Here is an 11,453-nt window from a genome sequence, read left to right as displayed (position 1 = left end):
TGTGTGTGTGTGTGTGAGGACGGCCGTCAGGGTTTGGGTACGCATGAAGGTTAAGATGAAGCAGAGAGGAGAATCTCAAACTGAACTGTGAGGGGAAAACGAGAGAATGTAGCTGAGTGATGGAAAAAGAGGAGGATAGAGGAGAGACAAGTGTGAGAGAAGACAAAGAAGTGGAGAAACAGTCCTAGAGGGAAAAAGCTTATAATTTTAATTTAGGATGGCAATCCATTTAAATTTTGATTGAATTAATATGCTGAATAATTAATTTAATTAATCAGGGTTAATCACATGCAAAAAAAAGATCTCAAATTAAGATACATTCATATATCTTTGTGGCAGATGAGTACATTTTTGAACAAAAAATGTAAATACTGTTGCTCTGTGTAAACATGATAGAATGGCTTCATTCTGCCATGAAATATCAATTGTTCACAATCCAGTCAATTCCCAAATTGTAAAATCAAGTCTCATCCTTTTTTCTTACAATATACTGTTTAACTCTGACATTTTGTCAGATTAGTAGTAATATGTGTTGCAAATACCAGGCTGGTGTTTTATTAGAACATTTGCCAAATATTATATTGAAGTTATCCTGTTTATGTAGAGATGTTTTACTGTAGTTTAATCTATAATATATTATCTTTTATTCACACTGAAAACTAGAGTAATGGCTACTAAAAATCAGCTTTGCCATCACAGAAATAAATTACATTTAAAAAAAAAATATTAAAATAAAACCAGTTCTTTTAAATTGTAATAATATTTCAAATGTTTTAATATGTGTCCATTTTTCACAACGTTTTTACTGTATTTTAGATCAAACAAATGCAGCCTTGGTGAACAAGAGACTTCTTTCAAAAACATGAATAAATCTTAATGACCCCAAACCTTTAATCAGTAATGTATAGTATGTGTAATATGATAGAAAACCATATTGAGTGACCTGAACAGTTTAGGAAGGGGATTTGGGTTACACAGCTGCTCTTTTTGTGAAATCCCTGCTAGTTATTCTTGGTCACAACCTCTATTTTCTGTTACTGTCCAGATGAGGTAAAAACTGCTGGGATTTGTCTGCTTTATAGCCCCAGTTAACCTCTCTAACATTACTGTACTCTCCACTTATGAACTTTTATATGCAATACACATTCTGTAGTTGCCTGTTCATGTTCCTGTTATATAAACCTTCCAGTTATTCTGTCTTTAATCTGTCTTTTCTCATTCTGCAACCTCAACTTTGTTTTATTAGGCCTTTATATTTTATTGAATATTTTATTATGTATACTCTATTCCAGAATATTCTGTAATCTTGGATCTATTATTGTAGTTTAGCTTCCAACCGTTCACTCACACATATCACAGGAGGCTTCAAATGATGTTCCTGTAGGGTTGGCTGCTGCTGCTGCTGCTGCTCGTTTGGCAGGAAGTCACAGTTCTTTATGTAGCGTGGCAGGAGGGTGCTTTTTAAGCTTGTTATAAGTTGGCAGTACGCAATAATAAATTCACCAGTACTGCAGAACATCTCTGAAGGGTCGCCCTAAGATGCATGCTTCTAAGTTATATAGACAGCAGCAGCTAGGTCAGCAGGGGTGGGTTTGTCTTACGTAAACCCAGCAGATTTGGCACGTCACACTGGTAAGCACATGGAAAATGAAGCTGGAAGCTTTCTCTTTCCTTCTGTATATGCAAACTATCAGTCAAACCTTTGGACACACCTACTGATTTTTTATTATGGCTATTTTCCACATTTTAGACTAATAGTAAAGTCATCAAAACTATGAACAAACACAAATGGAAGTACGGGAATGCTGTGACCACAAATGATAGATAGATAGATAGATAGATAGATAGATAGATAGATAGATATAGATAGATAGAACTGGAGACAACTAGCCATGTTTACAGTTTTAACAGATGGGCTTTAAACACTGTCAGGTTAAGTGAGATGAATGACTAAGTTCCTCTTTTGCTCCACATGGGAAAAGCACCAGCAGTGCAGAAATGCTCAAAGTTTGTCACTTCCTACCCAGCCACTGGAGAAAGCTATTTTATCATAGTTATCCCTTCAACAGGTCCACAGCGTTCACACAAAAGTTTTCTCTATCAACGTCGACATTGATGGCAACTTGTACGCGTGATCTTACAGCTAGGAAACACTGCCGCTGCGTGGTTAAACGCATTTTCGTAAATGCAGGTTATGGAAATGCCTAATGGCGCTTCTGAGCCGCCGTAACAGTACAGGAGCGACAACTTGTGCTAAAAAAAATGAGAATTTGTGCTAATAGTTTAAATTTCTATTCTTCAGTATTCTTTTCTCATATAATTTTTCTTCAATTACCGCCAGTAAAGAATACTACAAAAAAACAACCCCAAATCCTCATACAATGCCACACTTATGATTGATTTTAAGCTAAATTAATTTTATGCTCATATTTGAAGAACAAAGTGGTTTATATTTCACGAATGTACATTTATTTATAAGGCTTTTGACTAATAAATGTATAGGTTTTATGTTTACAAATGTACCCTATTCGAAGAACAACATAGGCTACAGACCAAAGCCATTCATAGTACGAAAAATTATAGTTTAAGATATTTTATTATTATTATGTTCATTATTATATTCACGAAATAAAAAGTGAAATAAAAAACAAAATTAATTAAATGACAGTTAAAATGAATTTCAGATAAATTCAACTGTTTACCAAATAAAATATTCGATTATTTATTATTAATATATATAAGCTATATAAACAAAGCAAACTTGTGCAAATAAATAAATAAAAATTAAACATTGTTTAGATTTACTAATTTTGCTTTTATATATAATTTACGAAATAAAGGTTCAAAATTTAAAAAAATACAAGGCCTAAATAACATCTCTGATGTCGCATTTTTTATTTATTTATTATTGATAAAGAACAAAACACAAACCAGACATCCATAGTACATGAAATGTATAGTTCAAAAATAATTATTATTTTTATTATTATATTATCATGATATCATGATACAGTATAAAAATAAAAGATAATAGTACATTTTCAAAAATAAAAGTCGACATAAATAATAACGTCACTGATTTTTGCCTATTCATTGTCCAAAGCGGAAGTTTCATTGTGAGGTCACGTTTACGTGTTCCACGTCACGGAAGTCACAGAGATGATCCATTAGCGCCCTAAAACCAAACTGAAAACTTGCGTTATCGGTCTTGTAATGTTGCGGTACTTTACAGGATACAGACTCAGGACTGTCTCGGTCTAAAAGAGAGCCGGTGTTGTCCGGAAACTCTCGAAACCGGAGGCGCTGAGTTGGTGGGCGAGCCTGCCTGCCGTTTTGCAGGCTAGCTCGCTAGTCAAGTAGCCGTCCAGCTGCCTTGGCGACGAGCTGAGTAACTAATCTAAAGACAGCCATCGAGGCAGCTCGCAGTTATTTCGTTTTACGGTCGCCTTGTATTGCGTAGCCATGGCAACTCGGCGACTGACCGATGCCTTCTTATTAATGCGGAACAATGCAATCCAAAACCGGCAGATTTTGGCTGAGCAAGTGAGTACATACGACCCCCGTCGTACTCTGAATACACGTAGCAATGCTGCGGTGAGTCTAACGATCATTGTCTGAATTGATTGTTTTCGCGTGTGTGTGATTCTGAGCTAGCTAGACAACAGCCCTAGCTAGTGGTGTTTGTTGATGTCGACCGGCGCTGTCGGTTGTCCAACAAACCTCAGCTGTTTTGTTTGCCCTGTGAGGAGCTGGCAGGTCTGTGCAAACCCTTTCCATACAGTTGCATTTTGATTTACCTCAACATACGGGAATGGCAATGAAATTACTAAAAGATTGTGATTGTCGTGCTAGTTTTGCGGACGTTTAACGTTAGATCACCAGTTTATCTGTTGGGGACGCCAGGGTCCCTAAAATATGATGGCCCCCTTTCTGAAATATAAAGGCAGTTGTATATTTTAGTGTATGGAGATCCATATATACTGTGTGTGGAACAAAATTAAGCATTATATTATAAGAGACGTTCATTGGCTTTCGTATTGTCATTGTGGCCAAAATAAGTGCTGAAAATATTAACTGTCTTTTGTTTGCTAACTTCTAGAAGAGCTGATAGATGTATAAATCTGAAGAGAAACAATCACACATTTTTGCAGTTGTGTTTTATTTCAGATATGAATATCAGTATAATAAAAAAAAGATGGTGATTAGTGACTAGTATTTAGAAAAAAAAAATGACAGTAATGTCAAAATAAGTTGAAACTACTGTTCGGCAGTTTAGGGTTGGTAAGGGTTTTTTTTTTCTTCTTTTAAGTGTCTTATGTGCACCAAGGCTGCATTTATTTGATAAAAAAATACAGTAAAACGGAAATGTTGTGAAATATTATTACAATTTAAAATATATTTTTTATTACTCCAGTGTCACATGATCCTTCAAAAAAAAACGTTATTTATTTTAACATTTTAATGTGCTGATTTGCTGCTCAAGAAACATTTTAAAATATTATCTTAATGTTTTTGTGGAAACAGTGATTTTGCAGGATTCTTTGAATGGAGAGTTCAAAAGAACAACATTTATTTGAAATAGAAATATTTTGTATCAAAGTCTTTTCTTTCACTTTTGATCATTTTAATGTATAATTGCTTAATAAACGTATTCTTTTCTTTTTCAGAAATTATTCTGACCCTAGACTTTTGAACGGTAGTGTAGGTTAGCTTTTTTCCTGAAAATGTGATAATACAAAAATAGTTTTAATTAAATATTTATACATTCTGGATATTTTGAATCTGTTCACTAAGTTTGTTAGTTGAAGTTGCAAAATATAATGGAATTTAAAAATCATGAAATCCTTTTAAAATCATAATTTATGCCTTTATGTATCACTTTCCATTAAATGTCTCTAAGCTGTTATAATACCTTATTTGTATGCATTTACAAACATAATAACTGTAGTGTGGCGTTTTATTGCTACATTTCTAAAATATTTTTGTGACTCTTTGATGCTCAATATATATACTTTGCTCATATGTTTTTATATTCGAAAATGAGACTCCAGAGGAAGACAGTATGTTTTGTCTCCCAATCTTCCATAGATCTTTCCTACAGATAAGCTATGCATCACATTTTTCTTTCTCTTTGATGCTGAATATTTTGATGCCTGCTATCCAGCATGCTTTTAAATAGTCTAATATCTTTATAGGGTATTGACTGGGTCCTGACAGACAGATTTTGTAATGCAGTATTTGAAGCTGTGAAAAGTAACTAAACGTTACTAGCATGGACACCATTCTGATCATATGTCAATCATGCCTGCTTGTGTTTTGTCTGGAGTAGTGGCTCCATTCCTTACCATCTGCTTGCATGTTGATTTTTGCCTGTTTGCACTTCTGTGGTCTAGCTGAGTACTTCTTGATCTGCCTTGCAAAATCCTGACAGAATCTTCTGCTGTGCATTGCTCAGATCTACAGTAATCATGTCAGTGAGTTGTTTTAGGTTAAAAATAGGTTTTATCTTCCAGCTTTGTCTTTTATTGCTTCTTATGAATTCAGTAACACCAGAAAGTACTTTGTTTTTCCAAACCTAATATCTTATTTAATGAATTTATGAATCAGTAGCACAATTATGCAGTTGGAGTTATTGGGCAGGAATGGACAAATCTTAGATGCCTGAAAACATTATAGCAACATGATGCCACAATACATATGATGCACATACATTTTGTATCTATGTATTTCTTTCTTCTACATTAGCATATATATGGAATAATCTGCAATTAAGAACAATTTGCATTTACTGGTTTTTGTCCCTGATTTGTCCAGTTCTGTCCAAGTCCTGCTGTCAGTCTTTTTGATGCTGATCACTGCTTTTTGTCTTGGCTCCTCTGCTTTCACTCCTCATGTTCCTCCACTTCTCTTCTATCTCTCCTCTTACTGAATGGGACATCGCTGGGGTCTTCCAATCACATTAGGAGTTTGATGAGGTAACCTTGATGTTTTAGCATCCCTTTGCTAAGCTCCGCCCCCCTTGGTTACTGTTGCTACCTCAGATGTGCTTTACAGAATGTCTCATTGGAATGAATTAATGTTAATTTACCACCGATAAAAACATAGTTCTGCACGTTCATTTAGGAATGAGTGCAACACAGTTTTAGCCACAGCATGAACTTTTTAAACATTTGACAGTCGTATCCTTTCTTCTTGTTTTACAGTTTTAAATGACTCCACAACCTTTTATTGTGTTTTCCTATTAAATTGATTTTAAAACCATCCAAACACACACACCTTTCATAGACTTTCATTAAAAAGAGCAAGAGCTTGTCTGATAATATGATGGAACAATAGTAGGATAAAGTAGGATTGGTCTGTGCCATTTTTAAGGTGGGGCTTAGTAAAGAGTCAGTCTGTTTGTACAAAATTTGAACACTATACACTATTTACTCCTCAGTTTTGATTAAATATTTTGAGCAGTAATTCTTTCAGCTACCAGTAATAATCTCATACAGCTACATTTTATGATTTACTGTATTTAAATAAATTTCGCCTGTGATGTTTACTGTTATTTCTCTCTCTCTGTCTGTTAGTTGGCCGATGACCGTATGGCTCTGGTGTCAGGCATCAGTTTGGATCCAGAGGCCGCTATTGGTGTCACGAAGAGACTTCCGCCTAAATGGGTGGAGGGAGTGGATGAGGTAATTAGATGATTGTTTTAAGTGATCAGTGACATTAAAGGAATGTTCCCATTTCAAAACAAGTTCAACTTTACTGACGGCATCTGTGACATGCTATAAATTACCAGAGAAATAATATAGACTCACACCTTAGTTTATTCAGACAAAAAACATGCACAGTAATGCATTAACAATATTAAAAAATGAAATTCAAAAGTGACATTTAATGAACTGGACAAGACATTTATAATATTACAAAAGATTTCTGCTTCAAATAAATGCTGTTCTATTTCTATTCTGTTTATCAAAGAATCCTGAAAAATGTTTCTTGAGCAGCAAATCAGCATATTAGTGTAATTTCTAATGGATCATGTGACACTGAAGACTGGAGTAATGATGCTGAAAATTCAGCTTTGCATCACAGGAATAAATTACATTTTTAAATATATTAAAGCAGAAAAGTTATTTTAAATTGTAATAATGTTTCACTTTAAAAAGAATGTGTTTTTTGAACATTAAAGCATGTCAACATATTCTGTTACACCAAATACACAAAATAATGATCTTTAAATAAGCATCGTATGACCCCTTTAAATGTTAGTGTATATTAATTCTTGCATACATAAAAAGTGGTCTTTTTTTTTTACTGGTAGGATTAATGTTGTAAACACATTTTTTGTCAATAGTATTTATTTTGAACATAGATATAGATATTTGACATTCACATACATAGACTTAGCTCAAATAAGGCTTCTGTCCATAGTCAACAGAGTGAATAGTGAATTCCTTGTTCCCGCAGATTCAGTATGAAATCACACGTATTCGTCAGAAGATGAAGGAACTGGCCAGTCTGCACGACAAACACATGAACCGGCCCACGCTGGATGACAGCAGTGAGGAGGAGCACGCCATCGAGATCACTACACAGGAAATTACACAGGTATAATAACACACACACACACACATTATAGTACCATCTGTTATAACTAAAGCGGTAGAAGTGGACACAGAAAAACTACGGCAGTTAATCACTGCACACATCATAAAACTGAATTTTCATCTGTAGTGTGTCTGCATATGTGTGTGTAGATGTTTCACAGGTGCCAGCGGGCTGTGACGGGGCTCCAGACTCAGAGTCGTCATTGTACAGAGCAAGAAAACAGACTGTTGACTAATGTGGTCTCTTCATTGGCCCAGAGCCTTCAAGAACTGTCAATCAACTTCAGACACACACAGTCAAGCTACCTGAAACGTAAGTGTATGCAAACACAAGATATATGTTATTCAATCAACATTAGCTTTTACCTCATGCTGTTTATTTATAACAAATCTTTATGATACATCTTACTTCCATTTACAGGGATGAAAAACCGAGAAGAAAGATCCAAGCACTTTTTTGACTCTGGTCCTCTTGTGGAGGAAGATGAAGATATTGCGCTATATGACAGAGTGAGAATGTTTTACTAATACTTATATTCACATGTTTTTTTAGTATATATGCGACATACATGTTTCTATTTTGGTGACTAGATTGGTATCAACCAATCGCTATCGCTTTAAATTATTGGCATTATTTTTGGAAGCAGATTATAGTTTAAACATTATATATAATATTATATATTGTAATGTTTTGATGCTTAATGTCCCTTGAAGCATGTCAATTCTAAAATCCAGACCTTTAGAGTGAACACTGTATAGATTTATATTAAATATGGACCATAATAGAAAATGAATAATCTTTTTTTTTTTTTTTTTAACAAACATTTAGATATTGGTGTGCAGTGGTTGACCGATATATTTCCTAATATCAGCCAATATTTGGCATTTTTATGTTGGTGGCATTGGCCAATGTGTTTTTGCTTGGCTAATAAGAAGCTTTTATTTTGACAGCGAATAAATTATGCTGTTATATCCAGTTTGCCACTGTCATATTTAAGTCATATGTCACTGTGTGCTGAATGTAAAATTAGCATTACCTGATCTTTATTTAAGAAAATACGATTCCCAGTGCTAACAAACTTACTGTGTCCACTGTTGGTTAGAGTGTTTACTTACTTTTTATTATTGTTTTAAACTATTTTTTTATTTGTGAAAAATACTATAATAGGATTACAGAATCAATATGTTGCTAAAACGTGAATGTTAATTTTACAGATTTATTTAGTTTTTTATTAAGTTGAAATTTTAATCTTTTCAACTTGAGTAAATGTCAAATTAATCTACATTTCATTGCAGCAATTGTTATGTAAATAGCATTCTGTTTTCAGTACATGGTTGACGTCTGACTTTGGAAGTGTCTTTCTCACTCTTTCAGGGATTTACAGATGACCAACTAGTGCTGGTTCAGCAAAACACAGTGGTGGTAGAAGAGCGAGAGAGAGAAATTCGACAAATTGTTCAGTCCATCTCTGACCTTAATGAGATGTTTTTGCTTGGCTAATAAGAAGCTTTTATTTTGACAGCGAATAAATTATGCTGTTATATCCAGTTTGCCACTGTCATATTTAAGTCATATGTCACTGTGTGCTGAATGTAAAATTAGCATTACCTGATCTTTATTTAAGAAAATACGATTCCCAGTGCTAACAAACTTACTGTGTCCACTGTTGGTTAGAGTGTTTACTTACTTTTTATTATTGTTTTAAACTATTTTTTTATTTGTGAAAAATACTATAATAGGATTACAGAATCAATATGTTGCTAAAACGTGAATGTTAATTTTACAGATTTATTTAGTTTTTTATTAAGTTGAAATTTTAATCTTTTCAACTTGAGTAAATGTCAAATTAATCTACATTTCATTGCAGCAATTGTTATGTAAATAGCATTCTGTTTTCAGTACATGGTTGACGTCTGACTTTGGAAGTGTCTTTCTCACTCTTTCAGGGATTTACAGATGACCAACTAGTGCTGGTTCAGCAAAACACAGTGGTGGTAGAAGAGCGAGAGAGAGAAATTCGACAAATTGTTCAGTCCATCTCTGACCTTAATGAGATATTTAGAGATCTTGCTGGAATGGTTGTTGAACAGGTCAGTGTGCAAAAAATAAAAAATTAAACAATTTAATTATATTAAATTAAACAGATCAGGGACCTCATTTATAACCGTTGCGTACGCACAAAACCTGCCCTGAAAGAGGCGTATGCCACTTCCTAAGCAAAAGGTGGGATTTATAAAAAACAAACTTGATGGGAAAATTTGCGCACCTGCACGCAAACTCTGACACATGCGTACGGATTTTTTTTCCTGGAGATAGAAAGGTAATGAAGTAAACAAAGATTTTAAACTGTTTTCATTTCATCATATACATTTACATTAAATATTCCACTCTCGTTAATGGAGATAAGCACTGAAATTACATAAAGTCATTACGCATAAATTAAACCAAAATTATATGAATTTAGACATTGCCTATTTGTAGTGGATGCGCTTGATTACTTTTCCTGTGGTATGTTATGTTTTAATGACAGCGAGGAGTGCTATAGATGCACAATAATTGATCTTTAAACTAAACTGCACATCTCATGTTATGAGAAAATATTTTTAGCGAGAACAATGATCAATGATGCGCACTTACTTCGATATTGTGGCGGACACTGCTGGATTCGGTGGAACGGTCTATTGTCCGGTTTGAATAGGACCAATGATAATAGCTTACTACAACCACAGCTGCACGTTGATGTCGTGTGAAGGCATCTCCACAACATTCTGAAAAATACCACTTATATATATATATATATGTGTGTGTGTGTGTGTGTTTATATACTTCAATTTTAAAACTGATTTAATGTCAATTATATAAGAATTAATAAATGAAAATGAAGAATAAAAATAAGAATTATAAATAAATTAGGTTCAAACACAAAATGAATATTATGTTTCTTTGACTGAGGCAGTTGCATAAATATGCAAAATATATTTTTTAAAATATGCATTGTTAATGTCAATGTAAATTTTATTCAGGGCACAGTCCTCGACAGAATCGACTTCAATGTGGAGCAAGCTTGTGTCAAAACAGAGGAGGGTCTGCAGCAGTTGCAGAAGGTGAGGCTCTTATCAAGCCTGATGATGTGTTAAGCATCATGTCAAGGGATATAATTGCTTACCCTTACTTTTTCAGTCGTTTGTTGTGTATTATAAATGTACATACAGTATCCACATGACATTTAAAAATAATATTACATAGTAGAGATGGAAAGCACACTCAACTTTTCTCTTTCCTTTCTTAGGCTGAACAGTACCAGAAGAAAAACCGCAAGATGCTGGTCATTTTAATTCTCTTTGTCATTCACCTTATCAGCAAAACTGCATTAATTTAATTTGAGTTGAATTTTTTTAAAACAATTGAAATATTATTGGGCCAGTGGAAACAAGATCGACTCTATTCTAAATTATTTTTCTGAGAACTATTTTAAACAGTTTTTTATGGATATTTTGATATATTTATTCTAACACATATTAAGGATACCGGATGATTTTTAGCAATAAAAATTAATGTGTATGGCACAAATGGCATTTATAGTGCGTATCTCATATTTCTTTAATGTCTTGTACCTTTGACGGTGTTAAACATGGTGTTACGTGGATGGGAATATGCATGGAAATGATATGCAGATGAGGTTATGCATAGTAAAACTAGGCGTTGTAAGCTCCATATATGGTGATTTCGGGGAGGAGTCGGGGTGGAGATGCACGTGCGCACAATCTTCCCCTGACTGGGATTTATAAAGGGATTTTGCGCAGGTTCTGGCGTACGTATGGTTTTATAAATCTGAAAACTTTTGTGCGTAC

General features: G+C 34.1%; 1 protein-coding gene across 1 annotated transcript in view; it reads left to right on the top strand.

Moving 5' to 3' along the window:
* The first annotated feature begins 3,131 nt into the window (after positions 1–3,131).
* LOC107708146 (syntaxin-16-like) overlaps positions 3,132–11,453 on the top strand; it is an 11,186-nt gene continuing 2,864 nt past the window's right edge. The window contains exons 1-8 of the mRNA XM_016512309.1: positions 3,132–3,594; positions 5,964–5,975; positions 6,576–6,683; positions 7,462–7,602; positions 7,752–7,914; positions 8,023–8,111; positions 9,549–9,692; positions 10,626–10,706. Coding sequence (XP_016367795.1) covers positions 3,463–3,594; positions 5,964–5,975; positions 6,576–6,683; positions 7,462–7,602; positions 7,752–7,914; positions 8,023–8,111; positions 9,549–9,692; positions 10,626–10,706 — 870 coding nt within the window. The 5' untranslated portion in view covers positions 3,132–3,462. The remainder of the gene's footprint in view (positions 3,595–5,963; positions 5,976–6,575; positions 6,684–7,461; positions 7,603–7,751; positions 7,915–8,022; positions 8,112–9,548; positions 9,693–10,625; positions 10,707–11,453) is intronic.

Source organism: Sinocyclocheilus rhinocerous, unplaced genomic scaffold (genome assembly GCF_001515625.1).
Source record: "Sinocyclocheilus rhinocerous isolate Xijiao unplaced genomic scaffold, SAMN03320098_v1.1 scaffold113, whole genome shotgun sequence".
Classification (NCBI taxonomy): domain Eukaryota; kingdom Metazoa; phylum Chordata; class Actinopteri; order Cypriniformes; family Cyprinidae; genus Sinocyclocheilus; species Sinocyclocheilus rhinocerous.
This window is presented reverse-complemented; position numbering and strand designations above follow the sequence as displayed.